A 25,522-nucleotide genomic window follows, 5' to 3' on the forward strand; every position below is an offset into this window, starting at 1 on the left:
TAGTTGAAATCGGTAGGTCGGGTTCCGAGATATGTTATTTCACCTAAAATTGGGCGGATCCACGCCAATCATCAAATTTTTACCACGACTCCCATCTAGCTCTCTCATACCACCTTAGGTGTGAAATTTTATGTAGCTTTCATCAGTACTGTTATATGGGGAGTAGACTGATTTTTCTTCCGATTTCATACATTTTTACAGTGTCGACAGAAGTGTTAAAGGGTTTTATTCTGAATTAATTTGGTTATTGTAGCTTTACAAATAAGTACACTAAACCTATTAAGAGGCGAAGCCACCCCTACTTTTTCAAAGTTTTAACCTATAGGTGCCCTTTGCTATTTTGCGTCTCTAAAAGTATCTTAATCTATCCTAATTTATTGATTAATTTAATGGCGTTTAGTGAGCGTGGCAGTGATTCGATTACGCCCATCCACGAACTCGTCCTACCAAGTTTCATTAATATATCTAATTTTTACTTAAGTTACAGCTTGCACGAACGGATAGACAGACAGTCACCTGGATTTCAACTCGTCTAATCATCCTGACCATTTATAAATACTATATACATATAACACTATATATAACTCGATTAGGTTTAGGTTATACATGCAATCGTTAGGTGAACAAAACTATTATACTCCGTACCAACATTTTGCAAGAGTATAAAAAATAAAATTATCGATGAACTAAAAACAAAAATAAAAATAATCTAATCAATTATATATTTCCTATAATCTTGCAAAAATATATCGATACACCAATAAATAGTTTCACTTTGATAAATGCTTATGGTTCTCCAATTATTTTAGGGTCAAATAATTAACAATCTGGTTAGTTAATATCTCTAATTTATTAAGGTTTCGATAAAAAAATATTAATTTTTAAATAAAAAACCACAAATATTTATTTTTAAAATTGTCTTCAGTTATTACCTCCAGTTTTGTTTCCTGCTCTCGTGCATGTCTCTCAAGCATGTGTATTCTGTCAGAAGCCTCTTCTAATGCGGACGTTAGCGACTCCTTTTCATCCTGTGCGTGCTGTAAACGTTTCTCAAGATCATGGCGTTTTTCTGTAGTGAGGTTCAACTCGGTTTTTATGGATTCCAGACTGTGCACGTGCTCCTGAAAGTGGAATAGAAATGTTTTGGTAATAGATGTCAAAGCTTCGAAATGATTACCGCTTTATATAGTTTAGACTGTATAGAAGATTTATATATAAAATAAGGACGCGAAGAATCATAGAAATAGAGCTTATGACAGCTTTGTCTAGCTAATTTATTTTGATGGGAGTTTGAAAATTTCGTTACAGATTACTTTAGGACGTCATGATGTTATTTTATAATGACTATAAAAGTTCCGATTCGTGTAAGAAGTAGTGCGTTACTCTTCTCTTTAAAAGCTTTTTCGAAAAGATATATTTCATAAGCCTCTCTGCCCATCCACTAATTTGATTAAACATGGACCAAAGAGAACCAAGGTGAGCATGAGGGGAGTTGCTAGTTGTTGATGAGAAAATTTTCTGCAGATTAATGTTGCGCAAGGTTTCATTTGAGCTAACAAAACCGTATGAGTTTTCATATAAAAGAAAACTGAAAATTCGGCTTTGAAAGAAAAGGAAGGTTGTTGCAAAAATGTTCACAATTTTCTCTTTGTATACTACTGTGTGGAAAAACTAGTAAGATTATTCAATTTAAATTTCGCGCGAAAACTTATTCGTCGAAATATTTTTTTTGTAAGTTGGTCAAAGCCGGTCAAAAATCAACGTTATGTTGACAGTTTTCTTCAATTACCGAGGTGTTGTGTATTTCGAATTCCTTCCGACTGGTCAAACAGTCTATTTTAGTGTTATGCGTCGTTTGCGCAAAGTTATTTCTAACAAGTAAGGAAGGGCTAACTTCGGGTGTCACCGAACATTTTATACTCTCGCATGATAAAGTGATAATCGAGATTTCATTATCCGTTATTTTTTTAAACGTAATACCTCAGCTCAAATACCGTATTTGTGTAAAGTTTTATTCCGCTATCATCATTGGTTCCTAACAGAGATGAGCGATATGGTGATTTTTCGATATCTGTGATTTCAGTGATTGCTATTTTTAAATCACTGTGATTTTATATTGCTATTGCGATCGCAACTAAGTCGACGTTAAAACGTCGTTGTTGTTGTTGTAGCGGCAGATTCTGCCAATTTGACACTGTTTGGCCGAATACAAGTCCGGGTCCCGTCCAGTTACGTACACCCGACTGTCGTGGGAACGACGAAAACATTTTGTCGTTATTGGCGGCAAATTCTCTTTTGGCTCCTGTAACTCGAGTCAAGTTTTTCCGTCTTTCTTTTCACTACATTTTCGCAAATGTTGGAGCGATTCGGCTACCTGACACTTAGTCCGTATAGCATAGTTCATTTGTATGTTGGTATGATGGTTTCACACATTTCTTAGAAGGAATTACCATTAGTGTGGTGATAATTTGTTTGTTTAGAATACCCGCTAATAATTAAAGAGAGTTTCCTAATCTTTGGGAAAATATTAAAACCCCGTAATTTTTTTATTCCATAATTTTTTCTGAAATTAATTAGTTACAATTCTTGTTTTCATCACAAAAAGCTTTCATATTTGGTTTTAACAATAAGTAAAATTAAAACTTTAATTAAAACAAATTAAAATATTCCATAATTCCATTTTGCTTACATTTCATCTACCACTTCAAGCATCTGCCATACTTCACTTCTTTTCCTTGATACATTTCCTGCCATTATTAAAAATTATAAGAGCGTTACACTCAAAACTTCAAACCGCTCTGACGAAAAATAGCATATACGATATATATTTATGTACAATACCCCGAAGAAAGTTGTTACTTTTCTGCTATTTGCTATTGTGATCGTAATTCACAGGTTCGAACTTCTATCGTAAATCACAGGTTCGAACTGCGATCGCAATTCACAGGTTCGAACTGCGATCACAGTTTCGAACTGCTATTTATAAAATGTGATCGCAGTTGCGATCTGCGATTTTTCAATCACAATGAAAAAATCACCGGTAGTGAAATATCGCTCATCACTACTTCCTAATGTATATATTATACAGAGAAGACATCAGATGGAATTCAAAATAGCGTTATATTGGAAGAAGGCGTGGTTGTGAAGCAATTTCACCCATATTTCGTACATTTCAGGGTGCTAAGAAAATATTATATACCGAATTTTATTGAAATCGGTCGAGTAGTTCCTGAGATATGGTTTTTGGTCCATAAGTGGGCGACGCCACGCCCATTTTCAATTTTTATTAAAACCTGAGTCCTTCTGTCATTTCTTCCGTAAAATATTGTGTTTCTGACGTTAGTCGGTTAACGCACTTTTAGTGATTTTTAACATAACCTTTGTATGGGAGGTGGGCGTGGTTATTATCCGATTTCTTCAGTTTTTGAACTGTATATGGAAATGTCTGAAAGAAACGACTCTATAGAGTTTGGTTGACATAGCTATAGTAGTTTTCGAGATATGTACAAAAAACTTAGTAGGGGGCGGGGCCACGCCCACTTCTCCAAAAAAAATATATAATTCTGGTATTTAAGTTGTGGATTAACATAAATAAACTTTATAGGGTTTATCAAGCTTACTATTGGTTGATGTGCTTTGTTGGAAGAAATATTTTCATGTACAAAGTATGGCAAGGGTTTAAAATTTGGTGACATAGTAAGGGGTGTCTTGATCTGAATTTGAAGCTAATGGCCACTGAGAGAGGCATTCTCGCTTTGTATGAACTCAGCTACGTTTGCTTGGACATATTTTTTACGAAGTGAGTGTCAAAGCTGTTACCTTTTCTTGTTCATAAGACTGTTATCTTATTCTACGTATTTAATTACTCGTCGTCGCTTACCTGCAAGCTGGTATTCCTGTAATTGTACTGATCCTTCAGTTCCTGTATCTGCGACATTAATTTCAGTTCGGTGGCGTGCGCTTCCTGTATTTGCTCAGTGAGGCGCGTGTTCTGATGTGTCAACTCATCGATTAGTATAGTCTTCTCCTTTTCCGCCTGCCGTATTGCATTCTCCTGTGCCTGTAATTTATCTTTGAGTTCGTTGAGATCAGATTGTAGCTCGAGAACGCGTTGATCGCTCTCCTCTTCGGCAATGGCGAGCTTTTGACGCAAAACATGTTTTTCTTGTTCCAATTTCTGAACACAATGAAAAAAGAAGAAACGAAATTTATATAAGAGATGCTGTGTTTTTCTTTTTGCAATATTCAATAAATTATAAAATATGCAAGTATGTTAATAAATGAGTCATTGACAAGTGTGTCATTTTGCTGTCATTCGAACGTGGTGAGGCAATGCCCCAAACGAGATGTGACTGTACGAGATGTGTCATGAGATTTGCGTTGCCTCAAGCGCAGAGTTACTGCTTGAAGATTACACTTAATTATTACGATCGCATTGAAAATTATGTGTATATGTAAAGGTTTATAATTAATTTGAAAATATTTTCCAGTGTTCTGATCTTCACTTAAAACATTCCGCCATGTCGCCAACACCTCCTTGCGGCGGGCCCTACAAAGCCTCTCTTTAATTCAAGTAATTTGAGTAAAAGTTCAGCAGGCTAACAATAGCATAGAAAAGTATATTTATGTTCACCCGTATTTTTCATTTAATAACTTGCACTTGCTCATCTGCCGCACAAGGTTACCAACGCCATCAGCAGCACACATTTAATTATAAACAACTTGAAAAGCAACTGCGATTTTATCACATACACACATACCTGCATACATACATACATACATTTATTTTTTGTCATGACAAGATATGAGAATATTTGCATTTTTAATTCCATATATTACAAATATGTACATATATAATAAGTACGTAAGTATTTGTACAGTATGGCAGCGCCGACGAATTTTCGTGCACAAATAAGCGCGGCTTCAAACAGTGGAGCGGATATTCGTTTAAAAACGGAAATAATCATATTGTTTTGACGCTTTGCAAAATATATTTATAAATTTGGCACATACCCACCATGCATGTATGAACGTTTCTTAAAAGGAAATATGTATGTTTAAGAATAATTTTTTTTTTCGGTGCGGTCAAAGATAAAGAGTAATTTTACGAAAATATTTCACATCGGAAATAGAAAATATATTATTTCCTCTGAATTAGAATAGGTAAGGTTTAGTTTTGTTGCTGATGCCCACAACCGGTATACCCCTAATAACCTTCTTGGTATAGATCAAAAGATCGTGAAGTGGTCACTTTGAGATAATTCGTCGGGTGATTGTTAAACAACGCTCACCGAACATTGAGTGACTTGCCTTTTCTCGCAAGTTCGACGGTTGAAACTTTCGTGAAATTTCACTACGGCCAAGCACCCGTACAAATCTTACTAATTGATAATGAAGTCAAATTCCTAAACGATTGCCACTCTGCTGTGGGAGTGAGTGCTCACTTCTTTGATGCAGGCTGTAGTCAGTATATCTGCTTCTAACAGGTGATCAAATCAAAGGTACTTTTTTCAATAGTCTTGTTTGGAAAGATCACGCGTGAGTCGTATCAAGCTTTCATGTTATTTTTGTTCAGTATTGTTTGGCAATTGATCATAGTAAGACTTACAGGCACGCCTGAACAAAGTTTACAAATCGTTCAACTTTATTATGAAAATTCACGTTTTGTAAAGAATGTGTTTCGTGCGCTTCGGTAATCCTATGATCAATATAATCGGCCTATTGAGCCTACTCATTCAATATTAGATTATAATAGGCCACGTTCAGAATGCAGTGAAGAAAATATAGCAGCCGTAGCTGAGGGTGTACACGAAGACCGTGGAGGGTCGATTCGACGCCGTTCGCAGCAACTCGGACTGACACATGGAACGATTTGGCACATTTTACTTCGAGATCTTAACTTGAAAGCGTACAAAATACAGCTTGTGCAAGAACTGAGGCCGCTCGATCTTTCCAAGCGACATCGTTTGAAAAGTTCCAAGAAGATCCGACGTATTTGACAAATTGTGCTCAGTGATGAGGCCCATTTCTGGCTAAATTGGTGTGTAAATAAGAAAAATTTCCGCATTTTGGTTGAAAAGCATAAAGAAAAAAAAAACGGTTTGGTGTGGTTTGTGGGCCAGTGGAATCATCGGTTCATATTTCTTCAAAAATGAGGCGGTGAGAACGTAACCGTTAATGGCGACCGTTATCGTGCCATTATAACCAATTATTTGATGCATGAAATTTCAGCTCGAGATCTCGGCGACATTTGGTTTCAACAATATGGCGCCACTTCCCACATATCGCATCAATCAATGGATTTATTGAGAGAACACTTCGGTGAGCAGATAATTTCAACTCTTTGGGCGGGCGATTAGTAACCAGGATCGTTTGAAAACACACCGTTAAACTTTTTCCTGTGGGGATATGTAAAGTCTAAAGTCTAATCGGTCAATCCTGCTTCGATTTAGACCTTGGAGCAAAATACACCTGTCATTCGCCAGTTACCAATCAAAATGCTCGAACGAGTCATCGAAAATTGAACTCAACGGATGGACCATTTGAGACGTAGCCCGCTAACATTTGAATAAGATAATCTTCAAAAACTAAAGGCCAAATAATGTCCTTTCAAATGGTGATAAACATTTCCCATTAAATTTGAACTTTCTGTGTTTTTTCTTTAAAAAAGTAGGGATCACTGAAATGGATCGCCCTTTATTTCATTGCCATAAAGCTCTGTTTGAAAGAAAGGCTAAACAATTAATTAGCATTTCAATTTTTGAAACTATGTTTTTCGTTTTTTTTGAAGAATTGTAAATTCAAATCCATACAAAAATTAAAGTTGTCTAATTCGAAGCTATTTCCTATTTAAATCTCTGCTTGTTTTTGCACAATCACTTATATTTCGTTCAAGTCTTTTCCACTGTGCTGGTGTAAACAAAGTAACTTTGTATATTTCATAGCGAAACAAAAGAAATGCTTAGAAACGGATTTACCTTTAAGCCATGAGTGAAGCATTGTTTCCAGCCAACCACTGAATAACTGGCTAAATTTGTATACATACGTAAAGGTATGGCAAAGTTACAAAAGCTGGCAAAGGCGAAAGCAAATTCATTTTAACACAATACGAAACCAAACAACAAGCGCATCCCCAATTGTGTGGACTGACGTTTGTGCCTACTATCATAGGTCTTGAACATTTCATTAACGTTGAAGATCTTTTGATTTTATGCAATGATATTTGTATGAACTCACATTTTTGCAAAAAAATTTTTGATTTTGTACGAAAATATGTAATATTGAAACTTTGTTTAAAAATTCAGTCCCTAAGTTATATGATATATAGAAACAACTTATCTTGAGAAAAATAAATCTTTGGAAGTATCTTTGATGTTCATCTAAAATACTTATGGTAAAGAAAGTTTTAACAAATTAAAATTTTGAAAACCTTCTACTATTCTGAAAAGTTTCGAAAAAGAACTTAAGGAAGCAACGTAAAAACAGACCATAAAAAAATTTCAAATCATTGGAAGAAAAAATACATGCTATTGGATTGAATCATCTAGATACAACTTTATAACGAATATATGAGAACTAAAAAGATGCAGTGAGCTTAAAAATTCGTATTTTTTTAGTTTAAAAGCTTAACACAAGAGTGTTGATTCGATCAACTCGGTCACCTGAGCAAATTTATTCTTGTCTGACTAGGGTCCACTCAACAGCGATAAATTATTTCAGAATTTTGCTGCGAAATTAATTTTTATTAAAAAAATTAAATTTATTAATCATTTCTGCTGTATTTTTGATTTCAATTGAGAAGATCTACAAAACCAGTTAATGAAATGTTTGTCAATACAATTAACACTTGTCTTTTGAAATGAAAAAAATCAATAAAAAATCCAAACCTGTTTGAATGTCGCTTAAAATTGAAAGCAAGTTCCCATTTGAAAATTATTTTTAAATCTAAGCTTAGCGAACACTGCAGGATTACATGGGATTATATCATCATATGTATTAAGAATAGTGTGGTTGCAAACTGGTGAAGCTTTGGCTTCGCTCTGAGAATTATACTCTTGCAACATACTGCTACAGAGTATAATAGTTTTGTTTATCTAACGGTTTTACGTATCATCTCAAACGAATGCGAGATAGTATGGCGTTCATATACATATATGTACATATATATACTATATACAATATATATAGATGAGAGGCCTTCATACGAGCCAGTGTAAAATTGGTCTATGGGTGTAGCACCGCCTACTTTTAGGTAAAATCATATATCTCAGGGTCTACTTGACGGATTTCATCCGAAAGCGGTACCTAGCACTCTTCTAACATTCTTATAGCATAGTATGAATATCGGACGGCAACCACATTGAATTGTGTTCAAGCGCCTAGGCACCGAATATTTAGACCCCAGTACCTATAGTTGACTTTTTACCATAAATATCGGCCAATGCATAAGATATATCGCTCATTTGCTGCAAGACCGGCATAATTCAAAAAACGTGATTTTGGAGTTAATGCTGCAGAATTGTTCGTTATATCATACTTCATGTTGAGTGAAAAATTCATATGAATACCTCTTATATGCTCCGCTTGAGAAGAGGTGTAAGGTTGGAGTCACCGTGTAAGGTTGTAGTAAGTTGAAAACTTTAAACGCGTTTTCTGGCGAATCGATTTTTTTGACTTATGCCGGTCTTGCAGCAAATGAGCGATATGTATAATTAAAAATCAGGGATAATCTTTTTCTGACAATGGCATGTATGTGTACACGAAATGGGTTGAATCGTGTTAATACTTCCCTTAGCTCGCATATACCTAACACAACGATTTTCGAACTTCCAGGTGACTTTGTACCGCATCTATCGGCCAACATGTGAGTTATCTCAATGAAAATGAGAATGATAGCAGTGTATCCTTCATATAACAAACATAACTCCATATGATTAGTGATGATATGTGAGGTACTTTAATGAATCTCAGTGGATATTTTATTATTATGTGGCATATTCACGGTATGATACGTGGATCAATACTACCCCCCAACTCCCATATATTACACATGTACAATCATTTTCGTTTTTCTAGCAAACCCTTTGTCGAATATCCATATATACTTGTATAATTTCTTTGATTTTGCACCTTAAGGTATTTATTTTATTTGGCTTTGATTCTTGCAAGTTGCAGAGTATAAAACGCTCGGGTGCACCTGAACTTAGCTGTTCCTTACTTGTTCAATTTTAAGATGAATTTAAAAATATTGCCACAACGTTCATTTTCAGTTTGATTTTTAGACAACTCGTGAGTTCAGCTCTTGAATATTAATGACTAATTTAAAATGCGCTCATATATGTACTACAAGTATATGTTATGAGTAGTTATGAATGTCTAATAGTTGGCATGACACATTCACCTTCCAAACATAGTTAATGGAATGGGCAGTTTATGGATATAAAGATACAGAAAATCGCCAAAAACTCAATAAAAAATTTATAAATAATAATAACAAGATATAAAGGTATACACATAGCAAAAAAAAAAACTTTTCGGCTATGAATGTTTGCAAATGAGCAATTAATTTTGCGAAGAGAAACTGCCAATGTGATTCAAGTGTGACTCAGAGCCAATCAATCAAGCGTTGAAACGAAAATGTTGCTTTTTATCAGCTATAAAGTTATACTATATATAATTTTGTATATACGATTTTTATTGGTGATATTTTTGTAAAATTATCAGAAAAAATAGATAAAAATTAACTATTTCTTCATTGAAAGTAAAAATAATTAAATATGATAAAAAACCTACTGTAATTGTAAATGCCTGGAGCCTAGTACATAAATTTTTATCAGAGAGTTAACAATGAGATTCCATAAAAATATAATCAATCTTGTTTTTATAATGGAAGATCACATGAAACCTGGCCCCAGTCTGAATATAGTAACAGTATATGAAACTCCTTTCTAGGTATACAAATTGTATCCTGTCACAAATCATCACTTTGAAAGACCAGTCGAAACTTCATATATAAAATTTCTAGTTTCTTAAACTAACATTTCTAGTTTTTTTAACGACCCATAACGAAGATTAATCTCAAGAGCGCTCATCTCACAGATATTCTACAAAAGTTGTACGGAACTTGTTTGCACGCAAGGCACTGCCTTTAAAAATAATTTTAGAACATTCAACCCAAATATCTCAAATAACTAAAATTATCCTAAATAAAATAAAAGAGCTTCTTATTAAAAATAAAATCAATTAGCCAAAAGTTTACGAAACATTTGATCAAGAACACATAACATGTTGAGCGATGAAATGTTCTGCTGGTTAATCCATCGTAATTCAAAATGAAGATCAGGTTTGATATAAAGTATAACTTTACCTATTTCACGCTCGTTGAAAGTAGTTTGAAAATCGGTCATCATTACTCTGTCTTTCACACCCTGTAGATACCCTAGATAAAGGGACGAATGAAGCATCATAGTACAAATATAAGGATATACTCTGCTTTTTAATTACGATCGTAATTCAAAACAAATCTCACATCGTTTTTACACGACTAGTAATTTGGTCTATCTTGAAACTAGTATTAGCACCAACAGTAATGTCAGCCGCGATATCCAACGCAGAATACCTCTTGCCAACAGTTGTTACTTCGGACTAAATAGGCAATTGAGAAGTAAAGTCCTCTCTCGACGAACAAAAATCAAACTCTATAAGTCACTTTATAAGACTAGGTGGAGATGGGCCTGGCTTCGCTTGGAATTTCCAATTGGCGTCACATAGCAAAAAGGAGAAACGACTTGCGTGCTGTTGTTAACTCGGCTATAACCGCGTAAGCGGTGTCTACGCCTGTAAAGAAGAATTAACCTGTGAACCTGTTAATTTTAAGTTCGCTGTAAAGCGTTAATGCGACAATTGTTTAAGAGTATTGAAACTTGTAATCAGAGTTTACTTCATATTAAAGGTATAATACTATCTGATAGTATATTCCAGATTTCTTCATATTATCGTAAACTACTAAGGCTCAGTACAGATCTCTCTCCATGCAAAAACATTTCCTGTTTGTAAGTGAATCAATTCAGCTTTAGCTAAGGTAGAAAAAGGCAAAAGAGGCAACGAGCATTAGCTCACGAGCTCTTAAGAGGCTCTTAATTGCTTTGTGTGCGTTCTTATGGAAACTGCGAAGTGCATGCTCTTGTACACTTGAGAGCTTGTGTTGCAGGCAAGCAACAATTGTGAAACGGAAGTGGCTTTTGTATGAACACATGGATATGTGTGCGTGCATGTGCTTCTTTGAGTATACACAGAATCTCAGAGATGCTGCTGAAACGCTAAAAATTAAAGTATAAATTATTTTTGCCAAGAAAATTGTGGCACGCACCCAATGCAAATGCGAATAAGTTAACTGTTAGTCACGCGGCAAGCGGCAACAACGCCATAACAACACCAAGCGCTCTATCAGTAATGTGGGCAACCGCTTTGTTGTTGTCAGTGTGAAAACAGTAAACCGCGCTGTGACGAGCTAAATTAAAAGCGTAACAATTGCTGCAATTTGCATGACAAGAAAAAATGCGCAACAACAACAACTTCAGCAGCAGCAAAAACTAAATTGCTTCGCGTCCATAGTCTCTATCGTGGAGAGTGGCAGCAAAAGAATCATGGCATGACACCACAACGGCTTAGGAATGCGCAACAGAAAGCGACAGACAATAAATGTTAGCAAAGAAAAAATTCAAATGAGAAAAAACAAAAACAACAAGTGAAACAACAGCGTAAAAGCGACAGCTTGAAGGCATTGAATTGAGCAAGAAACAACTGTCTAACGAAGTCAACGCCAGTGCTGGCCTCTGGGACTTTCTCTGTTGCCATTTCACGCTCAATGAAGCGACTTGATGATTCTGCCGGCGCGTCTGCGCAATGCGCACCTACGGAAGTGCGCCACTCAGCAGCAGTTGCTACATACATATGTATATGGTATAAGTATGTATGAATTGGCACAAAGGGTCGCTAGCCAGTAGAAATTTTCCTTTTCTTTTGCAGCGCAGAACACAAAGGCGCAAAAACCAGCCAACAACAGCAAAAAACAAATGGAGAAAATCACGCGTGCAAGTTGCTGCAGCAAATGCATCTGCACACACTTGTGGCATGCTGCGCCAATAAAGCAACTAAAATGCCAGCAAGTGTCGGCTGCTTGTTGTTGTTGGCCGCTGCTTGGCGTGCGCGGCTTATTCATCACTTTTTGCTCATCTTTTTTACGCCTCTTTTAACACCTTAACATTCATATTTTATGTTTTCTTTTGTTTTTGCATTTTATTTTTATGTCAGCTGTCTGCTGCTTTGTGCCAGCGACTGCGCATGCGTAATTGAATTTGGTGGTGTGTGTGCGCTTAGCCGCCGCTCTTTGACGGCTTTGAAATGTTTTCTTTAAAATTATAAATCGCCACTGCTGTCAGCTTTTTCTACATTTTAATTGCTGTTACATCGTTTTGTTTACTTGCTGTGCTAATTGTTGTTGTTGCTTCTTTGCATTTGCTGCTCGTAATAACCAAAACGAGTAGCCGATGTTCCATATTTTTGTTTCTTGTGGCAGTATTTGCAGTTTTGTAAGAACTGGCATAGACTTAAAAATAGTTTAATGAAATGTTAAAAAATGCGATTAAATAATTTTAAATATGCGCGTATTAGCCCAAGTATATTTAAAAAAAAATTTGAAAAAACGTTAATTTCGGGTGCATTCCTTATAGCAAAGAGGGTATAAGAAGAACTCTATCAAAATTTGGATCGGTCAGTTTGTATGGCAGGTATAAGCTATATAGATCCGTTCTGAAGAATTTGTTTGGATATTATACAGTGGCCTTGGCCAATAATTGTGGAAGAAAAATTCATGTATTTTACACGATGATAATGCACCATCGCATCTAGACACGACTGTGAACGAATTAAAAGCCAAAAGCTCAATGAATACCATCGATCAGTCACCGTATTCATCAGATTTGGGTCCGTGTGAACTTTTCTTCTTCCCCAAACAGAAATTGCCACTCCGTGGGTCCCGTTTTCAGTCGTCGAAGAGAGAAAACAAAATTTGTAGAAGGAGCTTCAGGACATGCCAAAAAGTGCTTATGAAAAGTATTTCGAGGACTGAAAAATCGTTGGCTTAAGATTGATGATAATAATTAAATATTTTGCGTTTTATTTACAATTTCCTAGTACTCTGTAGACTGAGCGTACTTTTTGTGTTTGAAAAGTAAAGTTTGAGCTAGAGACTAGGATAGTTGTTAAGGAGAGTAAATTGCGTTAGGAATTCGTCTACAATATTCCGAACTATAGCCAATATGGTAATTAGGCAAAGAAGAGCATTTAGGAATGTCCATATGCAGTCACAAAGCAATTTCAACTATTACCTTATACTCCTGTTCTTCAGGTGGCGATCCTTGACTTACAGAAGGCTTAAAATTACCACCCTTTTAATGTGAAAAGTTGAAACATTTTCTTTACCAAAACTAAATTTAAAAGAGGCAAGTTCGAAGAGAGACAACTAAATGAAGTAGACCGGGAACAGTATGGGGATTTCTCGAAATAACAAGAAAAAACGTTAACTTCGGTTGCACCGAAGCTAAATACCCTTCACAGCATTTCTGTTAGTAACTATGTGTTCAGTTTGTATGGAAGCTATATGCTATAGTAATCCGTTCTGAACAATTTTTTTGGAGATGACATTGGTGCTTTAGAAAATAATATATACCAAATTTCGTGAATATATCTTGTCAAATGTGAAAGTTTTCCATACAAGAACTTGATTCCGATCGTTCAGTTTGTATGGCAGCTATATGTTATAGTTAACCGATCTGAACAATTTTTTCGGAGATTATATTGTTGCTTTAGAAAATAATGTATACCAAATTTCGTGAATATATCTTGTCAAATGTGAAAGTTTTCCATACAAGCATTTGATTCCGATCGTTCAGTTTGTATGGCAGCTATATGTTATAGTGGTCCGATATCGGCAGTTCCGACAAATGAGCAGCTTCTTGAAGATAAAATGACGTTTGCAAAATTTCAAAATGATATCTTAAAAGCTGAGGGACTAGTTCGTATATACTCGTAATATATGCAGACGGACAAACAGACAGACGAACAGACAGACAGACGGACATGGCTAAATCGACTCAGCTGAACATACTGATCATTTATATATATACTTTATAGGGTCTCCGACGCTTCCTTCTGGGTGTTACAAACATCGTGACAAAGTTAATATACCCTGTTCAGGGTATAAAAAGGAAGAAAAGAACAATTATGTTTAAAGCAGAAAAAATACTTGAAAATTTTTTATAAATCGAGTTAAGTACTCTGATAGAATCTACAGAATATTAAAAATGTGTAGCGTTTGGCGAAAGCTTAGTTTTCACGCGCGGGAGATTACAATCTTTAATTATAATAATGATTAGAGTTTTTATTACATCTAACAGTTTTTAAGAGGCCTTTAGTTGAGATTGCTTTGGGAGTACAATAAGCTTACTATTTAGTATTAATAATAGCCAATTGGGTTAGGTCTATTAACAACATTTATTATAATAAATTTAATTTTTGAATAAATTTGCCATAATGCTTTATTGAGTCTTTATTAGAAACTCGTTAGGGCTTCTGGTTTTATTAGTTGTAAGTCAACATGGACGAAAATACTCCAGCTTTGAAAGTATTCTACTGCATCGAGGGAAGCAGAGGAAGATCTCCACTTCGTTGGAAATATCAGGTGGAGAAGTACCTGGCTTCGCTTGGAATCTCTAATTAGCGCCAAACAGCGAAAGGAAGAACACGGCTATAACCGCGTAAGCGGTGTCTACGCCAATAAAGAAGAAGAAGAAATCTACCATGGCAATAACATACTGAGGGTGTTTTCAAGACAGCATGCTTTCGAAATAATCGATCACAGAAATTGGTAATGATGATGAGATATGATTTTTTAAGTGGAGCCATAGGACACCGACATACAATAGCTAAATATTAAGAAGGGAATTCACTTCGGCCCGCTTGAGTAAACTTCAAGTAATACACCTCGCACGTATGTACATGAGTTTGTATATAAGGGCGCGAAAGCAGAAAGCCGAGGTGTTAACAAAAATCCGTTAATAATTGAATAAAAAGCTCATTTTTATTTTCAGTATGCCTTTAACTGTAGTCTTAAGTAAAAAATCTAATTGTTCAACACTTGCGCTACCGCTTACTCCACATAAACATACATTATATGGATATAAAAATAACACCGGCATTAAGCGTGCAACCGCGTAATAATTTTTCGCGTAACAAAGAGTGTGCCCGGACCTAATCGCCATCGTCCATCGCTATTTTGCGGTATTATTTGGCGTTTACTTGGATGATATTATGAAATTGGTTTTTGTATTTTTACACGTTTTTCCTTACATTTTCGCATTATTTGTGTAAATCGCACTATTAACGGTATTGTTTTTCGTTTTTCTGTTTTGTTTAGCTTTCAATGGTGGCGTTGCGATGTGTGTCTGGCGGCTGGTCACTCACCGGTGAATTAATGTACTGTGGGGTGGTCGGTATTAGGCGCCGACGCATCGCATGCGTGTACATATGAATATATATACATATATGTGCTTTTATTGAATTTCATGTAATGTGTTTGTGCATAAGTATATGAGGGTGGATCTAAAAGTACAAAAGTTGAACAAAGTTTCAGTTAGTTGAATATGCTAAGAAGTGTGAAAATTCTTTTACATATTTTGTAAAGTAACTCTCAAGAAGATATCTTTAATTTCTTTAAAAATTTTGCACTGAAGTATCGATATTTTGTACTCTACCACTGACGTATCAGTTATTCATAACTGATTTGTTGAATTTCGTTGAGGCCAGAGGAATTCGGATGGAATTTGTGACTGTTCAAAAGGGACTGCTTTGGATCGGAGCATCAAAAAATCTATAAAACATTTTGTATGACCGTAAAACAAGGATGATCGGGATAGTTAGAACTGTTGGACTTATCGTGCGTAAATATTTGGGTATGCGAAGGCTCTGTGTTAAGTGAGGTGGCAATAGAGACCGTGGCTCAAAGCAATGAAAAAATTGATTGAAAATATTGACGGAATTGGTCATCGAGTTGCTTAAATATCCACCGAAATCTTTGGATCTAGTTTCCAGTGAATTTTTCTTGTTTATAGATTTAGAGATAATGGTTGCTGAAAAAATCGCCGATTTTTCGGTAAGAGTTAAGAAAAGCTTATGAAGGCTTATGGACGGAAGATCATTTCTTTCAACGGGTGTCCTAAATTTTATTAGACATCACACAGATACAGATACAGATACCGTAATCTGGACTTCAGACTTCCATGCAACATATCTAAGCTGCACCTAATCGACACCAAAATTATTTCAGATGCATTTACTTTAAAATACCTCCCTAATACATGCACATCTGAACTTCGCTGCGAAGGAGTTGGCGTTAGCGATCAGTGACTAACAGTGAAAACAATTGTAATAATTCATTGTGGCAGCAATGTGCGGCAGAAGCAATAAATCGCAATGCACTTCAACAAGTTTTTTTTTTCATTTTTCTTCTTCCTTTGATTGCTGTTGCAATGCTTTTAAACACAGTTGTAAGCAATAATAATGGCCTTTTACGGCAGTTCTGCATTGAAGTAATTATTTAATTTCAATTGTTTCAATGTTTTTCCTAACCTACACAGAAAAAAGCAACCAAAACCTCGTATTTAATTAATATAAATAAATATACTTTTACAAATAATTTTATATTTATTAAAAAAAAATTTTGTTAGTGGGCAAGTAAAGTGGCGGCTTGGCTTCATTGCGCCTTGGACGCCATGGAAAGTGTATTTTCAGTATGTGAAAATTTTCGCAATTATACGAGAAATCGCAAAATTTATTGCCAATTACTGCAACATCACCAACAGGTGCACATATTTAAAAATATGTGTGAAAATATGCGCATTCACACACACACACACATACAGAGATAGCGCTTTTGCTTTCATGCTCTCGTACGGGCGGCAAGTGTTGCCGGTTAATGCGCTAATTTTGTAAAATTTATGCAATTTCGCAAAAGAAATTATAATGAGTGAAGCAGAAAAATTATTATAAATTAATAATATACAAACACACGCACTTGCGGGGTTGTTAAATATGTATCATACACACATGTAAATAAATATGAGTGTGCATGTGTGCGCATTTCTGTAGATTAAAATTCCAGAGAATTGAATTAGCTTTAATTGAATAAGAAAGTGGGTTAACCATATAAATTATTTATCCACCAATCTCTGGTAAATACCTTAATGATATGCCCGTGTGTACCTAGTTATGTATGTATTGTGAAAATGCATTAGATCTGCATTATTGTCATTTTATGCAAGGATTTAAAATATATTTTTTTTTTAATTAAAAATGGCATGTGTAAGTACTTATAGTTGTATATGTGATATATTATAACGTACAGCTGAAATTCCTCTTAGATCTCGTCCTTCTTGCTGTGGTGGTACATACAAGTTTTGGACTGTATTAGTGCGGTTGAGTTTAAGCTTTGTGTGAAAAAATTTCAGAAATATGTTAAGTTGTTTTACGCGGCCCAGCAAAAAAGGGTCCAAACTAGCTTCGATTAAACTCGGGACCCTCTGGCTGGTACTCCCGCACTCAACTGGCAGGGCTACAACGTTTGCTACCTAATTTGCAAGCTTTGCGAAAATAATTGGCGAAAGAAATGCAAAACAATTCAGCATTCTTAAGTTTTTCTCTCTTCCACTGTTACTCAGTTGTTTTACGTATCTGGTGCTTTGTACATACATACATATATGATTTTCTTTCTTTTGTGAATATTAACAAGAGAATTCTTTTGATTACAATGTACCATTGTGGGCACAAAATGGTAAGACTTTTTGATTTAAATTTCGCGCGAAAACCCATTCGTTTTAATATTTTTTTCACAATAATCAATAGTATTTAGTATACGCTTGTCTTCTGAAGTGCATAAAGTGCATTCGGCGATTTTAACGATACGTCAAATTATTCAACAAAGAAGTTCCATGAAATTTTGTGTGCGGAATCATATTTCTAGTGCCGAAACGTTCAGAATGTTGGAAAAGACCTTCGGTGATAATTGTTTGCCGCGAGCAAGTGTTTTTGATTAGTACAAATTATTCAATGAGGGTCGAGAACCCGTTGACGACGAACTACGTCCAGGACGGCCATCAATATCAATTGTTGATCAACACGTCAATAAAATAAAATAATTATTGTCTGTATTGTGTGAGAACCGACGATTAGCAGTCAGAGATCTTATTGGCATCGTTGAAATATCAGATTGGAAGGAGGAAATCAACATTAACAAATGATCAGAAAAAGTATCTCGGGCAATTCCCCGATTACTTTGAGGGCGACGACATAATATTTGAATATAAAATTAAGAATTTTAAAATTATGAATAAACTCTTACTATTTTTTGCTCATATTATTATACAGGGTGGCTGATGAAAGCCGTTACCAAAAGAAAAAAATTAAATAACTTTTTTCTATTTAATGAATCTGGTTAATTTTTATTTTATTTTGCAGATTGACTTTTACATTTAACAAAAATGGATAACTGGGACAATGAAACAAGAATTTGTATTGTCCGCCGCTATCACGCCCTGGAGTCCGTAGTTTCGGTTCAAAAAGAGTATAGGCGCACGTTTGGCGGCAATTCTCCGAGCAGATGGGCCATAATGAGACTTGTAAACAATTTTGCCGAGCATTGGACAGTCAACAGAAGACCTTACCATCGAAACCCTTCAGTTCGAAAGGAGGAAACAATCGCTGCTGTATCTGCTGCCATACAAAACAATCCACGTGTTTCGACAAGAAGGGTGTAAGCAGACAATCATTACAGTCAATTATGCACAAAGAATTGGACTTATCCCCATATAAAATTCAAATGGCCAACAAACTGAACGCTGCAGACTTGCCGATTCGCTTGGAATTTTGGCAGAAGATGCTTCAAATGGTGGAAGAGGATGGAAACATGTTGAACTGTCCTTTCATGTCTGACGAGGCCCATTTCGATTTAAACGGCAACATAAACATAAATTGTCGAATATGGAGTGCTTCCAACACACAGATACTCCATGAGACGGAATTGCATCCACTTCGTGTCACAGTGTGGTGTGCAGTTTCATCACACTGCATTGTCGGGCCCTACTTCTTCGAAGAAAACGGTCACACCGTTACGGTGACTGGAGAACGTTACTTGAGCATGTTGAGAGAGTTTTTCTATCCAGAATTATGCCGAATGAGAATTTCTTTCAACTCAGACTCATTTAATAATTCAATCTTTCAAACACTGTTTTTAATGTTTGAAAAATACAATTGTAGTATTGCATAAAATGCTCAAGGTTACTTGCTTCAAATAACGCATTTTGTTATCTCAATTTTTTTTAGTTTGAACACAGTATATTTATACTTTTTCTATTTTTATTAGGTTGAGTAACATACGCGTGCTACTACATAGCTCTTCAATAAACACGTTCGAGTGCGCATGAAATGTGATTGAATTTCACGCCAAATATTTTTGTAACTTGGAGAAAAAAAATATGTTTGCAAAAGTGCGCACACAATTGCAATAAAATTTTAAAATAAATATTGTGATATTTGTACGAAATTTCAAATTAATTTGTTTGAAGTTGTAAATGATAAAATGATTTGACCGTAAGTCAATTAAAAATCATTATTTGACAAGTTAATAAATGAACCGTTGATTTGGCTTACTCTTTGTTTTGAAATTCAGTTTTAGGATTTTTCGGCTAGTGTCTTATTTGATCTTTCGTGATTGACTATATTTTTTATTATACTTCTACAATTACCAAGATCTATGTATATAAATACAATTATAAACTAAATAAGTGCACAAAACATTTTATTGTTATCTCATATAAAGCATAGACTTTTAAGTGCTTCAGTCTTTAATTAACAATGAATTATTTTGCATTTAAGGTTACCACTTATTACTTCATTCTACTGTAAAGGTAAACACTGAATTATTATGGGTTTTTATCAGTCTTATACCATATGTAGTTATAGAAATATAACGACAAAAGTGCCAGCCGCCACTATCACATACTGGTATTACGTACATATGTATGTATATCATATCGAAAATAACTGTTATACGGTCATGACTCACAACCTGCTCTTATTATTAAACAAGCTAAAAAAAAAACAAAAATATTGTGCAAATATAACAAACTGATATCGGGTCTTATCTTATCTCCTTAACGGTTTATACGAGTATACTAGTGTGAGTAACGAGCGCATATTGCACTATTTGCAGACTAAATATTGTATGAATTTATGAATATACGGAAAATTCATAACAAATAAGTGAAAAGTTATCAAAAAATATAAATACTTCAAGCTTACTTTTGTGAAAAAATTGTTAAAAAAAAAAATTAATGTGAATTGCTAATGATAGAGATTACATATATGGTTATTCCCTAATGGTTGTCACTCTCTAAGCTCTAAATTAATATGCGAATGGTTTGAATAGTTATGTATGTATATATTTTTACATTTTTTCTGCCTTTATTTTTATAACTAAACAAATATATAGATGTAGTGATCAATCAGTTTCCATAATTGTAAAAAAATCTCTTCTCTCCATATCGCAATTATCGGAATTAATTTGTAACAGAAATGCACATATGTGGGTGGTATCACAAATACATACGTTATCTATAACAATTTCCGTTTCTGATAACATTAACAACGAAAAAGTTTTTGTTTTGCGCACCGAAATATTTTGAGTGGGAAAAGGGGCATATCTGGTGTGAGTACCACGTTCAGCACTTTCATATTTTAATTACTTTTCATAGAGAAGAGAAGCTCTAACTTGGCCTGCGCGTTATACTTTTTCTTGTAAGAAATAAATTTCATAGTGAAATCTTTCCTGTTTAAATATGTTTAAGTAGTAACTTATTTTGGAATCCCTTCTATGCTTCTCTTTTAACTGCTTTATGCGAACAACCTGAATGTATTGTTTTCTGCTTCATAGCTTCTAAGGTCCAATTCGAAACTAATTTAGCAGATCTAGTAAAGGCAATCCATTATTTTTCCATCCCTCTAGGCTTTAGTAACCTGTGTCTCGTGTGGTGTAAGTGCGTTCGGGTCAGCTTTGACCTGTTCCTGCCTCAAGCAAAGCTTGTGAAAATTGATTGTCCTTGTTTTTTTGCCAACAGCGAAGAGCGAGAGAGTGTCATATCATAACTGTGCATATTTGGCGTAAATCGTACTTTCAGACTATGCCAATATTAAATTAAAGATTTAATATAAACATAAAGGATTGATTTTTGCTAGACCTTTTATGATCTCGTTTCGTTTTGCAAACTTCGTCGTAATAATATAAGAATACCATTTTCTGCCTGTGATACTGAGTTTTCAGACTGTTAACAGAATGTTAGACTTTGGTGTAGTCTTAATCAATCACTAATCTCGTAATAACTCTATACATGCTTTTTAATCCGAAGTTGAATTAAAAATGTTGAGGAGGTCCCACAAAAATTGCCAATAAGCTAATGGAGAGCTTTTAAGAGATTTTCAATATAATCTTAGAGAAAATATATTTTATATCACATTCGAGACTTTTCTAATCTCAAACTCAAAATAATTGCATTACTATTTGGAAGTTAGCAACAAACACAGTTAGTTTGTTGTTTATGGCAAAAATTTTGCAGCTTTTAGACATTTCTGACAAGAGCTTGTGTGTTAACAACTGTGAAGATTCTTTGAGTTTAGCTTTGTGAAATGAAGGTCTATTTCTAAAACTTGTGTTTGCTTTTGCATTTTTTTGCGGAAATAGACGAAAGAAAACCGATAAAAAAGACATCCGCTTCACTGCGCTGTTTTAAAACATATGTATAGATACATCTATAATGTGTGTATATATTGTTATGAACTTATTTAAAAGAACCGTATAACTAAAACGAATTGTCGGAAGTGGAGAATCGAAATATTATCCAAAGAATAGAAAAAAGAGCATTAGTATCTTTTCACCTAAAGTAATTGCTCTATTAACAATTTGTTTAATGGAGCCGGAAATAACATTTTTTTCACTTTTATTTTTCATAAAAAATATTATTAACTATCTACATAAAAAATTCAGTGATTATTGAAAATTAGGAAATACAGTTTTTTATACAATTGCTTCCGAAAGTTTCGTCGAAATATTTTTTGGATGTATGTAGCTCTCCATTTATATATTATTTGTGTATTTTCCGGCTTGAGTTCATTTAATCATTTATTTTTTTATATTAAGTACATCTTCATTGCTGAAATAATAAATAATTCATTTGAAATAAAATAATAAGTTTGACTAATAATGTTGCTTTTGTGGTTTTTTCTCTGGCTATCTTCGCACAAAAATCTTTTTGTTGTTATTGTGGTTATTGTAACAATTTAAACTAATGTCAGTCATCAGAGATGAATTTGATGAACTTCTGCATTTTAAAGTCACAGTATATTTTATTAAGTCAGCAACAAATTCGACAAACCTTTTTTACAATATTTTACTTTAAAGGCAAAGAAGAAAACTTAAAGCAGTGATTTAATTACTTCCGTCATTAAAAAATGCACTTCGAAAGCGAAAACAAAGCTAAGGAAGAGCAACAAACCAACAAATTGTTAACAAGCCTACTTACAAGTACTACAACAATAACAATAAAAAAATTTTGATTGTTGTAGCATTAGCCAACACCATCCTCAAGACATTAATTACACAGCCAAAGCTCAGTGCTGCACTCGTCAAGTTACTTTGAAAAAGGTACGAAGTCGTCAGGTGCTTTTTCTCTAAATGTTAATTGTTCCAGGTAAACATGTGAAATATTTATTTACGGGTATGAGTATGAGTAATAACAAGTCTTTATTAGAGATAATACTAAAGAAATATTTTTATAATTTAATTTACATGGAAACCTTAACACTAAATTTTTATGATAGTTATGAAATAAATTGTAATTGTTCTAAAAACTATCCCGAGAAACTTTAATTATGTCATGTCATGGATGTAGAATTGTGAGGAGTATTAAGTGGATCATCAATTTTGTTAGTTTGTGTCATTATTATAAGGGCTGATCTAAGTAGAGGTACTTTATTCAATAGTCTTTTTTCATAGATCACGTGTGAGTCATGTCAAACTGCCTATTTGTTTTTGTTCAGCATTGTTTGGTATTTCATCATGGATAGACTAACGCCTGAACAACGTAAAATCGGTCAATTTTATTACGAAAATTCACGTTCTATAATGAATGTTCTCCGCGCGCTTTGCCCAATTTATGGTCAACATAATCGGCATTCGCAACACTATCACCCACCCAATAAAAGACAAGCTGGATTTCTGGCCACATGAACATTTACGGCAACGAAAAAACAGACGAGTTGGCAAAGGCAGGAGCTTTCCTTAACGAATCCGAGGCGGGGCTAATATCAAGCTCGCCAGGATCGATCAAAAGAGAGACAATATCAACAAACATAACAAAATCCATCATAACTAAACAATTATGGTCAACATATGACAAGAAAAAAACAAACGACGTATTAAATAGGTGTTAGAAAACTATCTATAGAGTAACAGCTACCAAACAGGGCACTGTCCATTTGGAGAACATGCATTCAAAATGGGTATGCCCTACAACAACTTCTGTCGAGGCTGCGGAATAGCAGGGAACAAGGAAACAAGATCCGACACAGAACACTTGTAATCCGTCAAGCACCAAACCTTGAATGGTTTTCTACTAAAAGCATATCAGACATAAGTAGTTTCATCCAAACCTCAAAATGGTTTGAAAGAGAAGGTGAAACGTGATAGCACATACAAAAGGTCCACGAATAGTGCATCAAAATGGCACAGCAAGTACTAAGTGAGCCCGAAAGACAACAGGGCTGTTAGACCACGTCCAGCATTCAGTAAAGAAAATATAGCAGCCTAACTGAAAATGTACACGAAGATCGTGAAAAGTCGATTCGACGCCGTTCGCAGCAACTCGGACTGACGTCTGGAACGACTTGGCGCCTTGGCGCCTCGAGATCTTAAATTGAAAGCGTACAAAATACAGCTTGTTGCAAGAAGATCCAGCGTTTTCAAACCAAATTTTGCTCAGCTTTGAGGTCCATTTCTGGCTCCTTGTTTATGTAAACAAGTAAAACTGCCGCAGTTGGGACATAAAGTATCCCAAAGAGATTCAAGAGCTGCTATTTTTCTAAACGGTGGAATATCGGTTCATATTTCTCCAAAAATGATACCGTTGAGAACGTAACCGTCCTTGGCGACCGTTATCGGGCCATGATAATCGACTATTTGATGTCTGTGATGGCGACATTTGGTGTCGATAAAAGGCGCCATTTTCCACACATATATCAATCAATGGATTTATTGAGAGAACACTTCGGTGAGCATATATCACACCTTTAGACCTTTTCCTGTGAGGATATGCAAAGTCTGAAGTCTATGCGCACAATGCCGCTTCCATTCAGGCCTTGAAGCAAAATATCACGCTTGTTATTCGCCAGTGACCAGTCGAAATGCTTGAATGAGGCTTCGAAAATTGAACTCAATGGACCATCTGAGACATAGCCGCGGCCAACACTTGCAGGAGATAATCTTCAAAAAATAAATGTCGAAGAATGTTCCTTCGCATAATAATAAACACCCCCCATTAAATTTGTAGTTGATATGTTTTCTTTAAAAAAAGTAGGGATCCTCGAAATGGATCACCTTTGTATACATATTATACATATAAGACACAATTTTTCATTTCCAGTACAACTTCAAAAACAAAAAAATTTAGCCAAAGTTAAGTCGTGATGCCTTGATACATTAGACTCAAAATGCGATTATTGGGCTTGATAAGTAAAAATACTGTGGTACTAGCATAGTTGACTTTCGTACAACAAAAATAGTCCAAGTTCATATTCCATGAAGATACTTTGGTTTAGCGAAGATCAAATGTTGCTTTTCCAACTCTCAAATGCGGCAGGTTTGGTTGTTAGAATAGTCACAACAAATCGTTCGAAAATCAAATATTTTCCTTTCCGAATACTTATAATATCTTTATGTTACGATTACTAGGAGAAAAGAACTATCGCTGTCAAATTAACACATTTAGGTAAAAAAAAAACTATACGAGCCACTGTTTCGTAATTTTTGTTATTTTAATCAGAGAACAATGTGCTTCCCGGTACTCACTTTTGCTTTCTTATGTCATTGTGCTGCGCTCATTATTATATCTGTGTGTGTGTACGAGCAAGCGCAGAACGGAAAATGGAACTGAAGGCAGAGCAACGTGAAAATAATGCCTATTTAAATACTTATTACATAATCATTACACTTAAGTCATCCTCTAGACTCTAGTACTGCACTTAATCTTTGCGCGAATTGAGAAAAAACACAAACTACACAAGCAGTTATTTACCGCAAAGCGTCAGCGTGCCAACTAAATGCACCAACAATAATAACTACATTACAGAAAGCAAATAACAA

General features: G+C 34.9%; 1 protein-coding gene across 10 annotated transcripts in view; it reads right to left on the reverse strand.

Annotated features, from left to right (window-relative positions):
• The window catches only part of LOC105223784 (bicaudal D-related protein homolog), an 80,762-nt gene that overhangs the window by 4,635 nt on the left and 50,605 nt on the right, over positions 1-25,522 (reverse strand). For all 10 annotated transcript variants that reach the window (XM_049458430.1, XM_019989402.3, XM_049458429.1 and 7 more), the window contains exons 3-4: positions 3,881-4,177; positions 933-1,121 (exon numbers count right to left, since the gene is read on the reverse strand). In XM_049458430.1, coding sequence (XP_049314387.1) covers positions 933-1,121; positions 3,881-4,177 — 486 coding nt within the window. The remainder of the gene's footprint in view (positions 1-932; positions 1,122-3,880; positions 4,178-25,522) is intronic.

The sequence above is a fragment of the Bactrocera dorsalis genome, chromosome 5, assembly GCF_023373825.1.
Source record: "Bactrocera dorsalis isolate Fly_Bdor chromosome 5, ASM2337382v1, whole genome shotgun sequence".
NCBI lineage: Eukaryota > Metazoa > Arthropoda > Insecta > Diptera > Tephritidae > Bactrocera > Bactrocera dorsalis.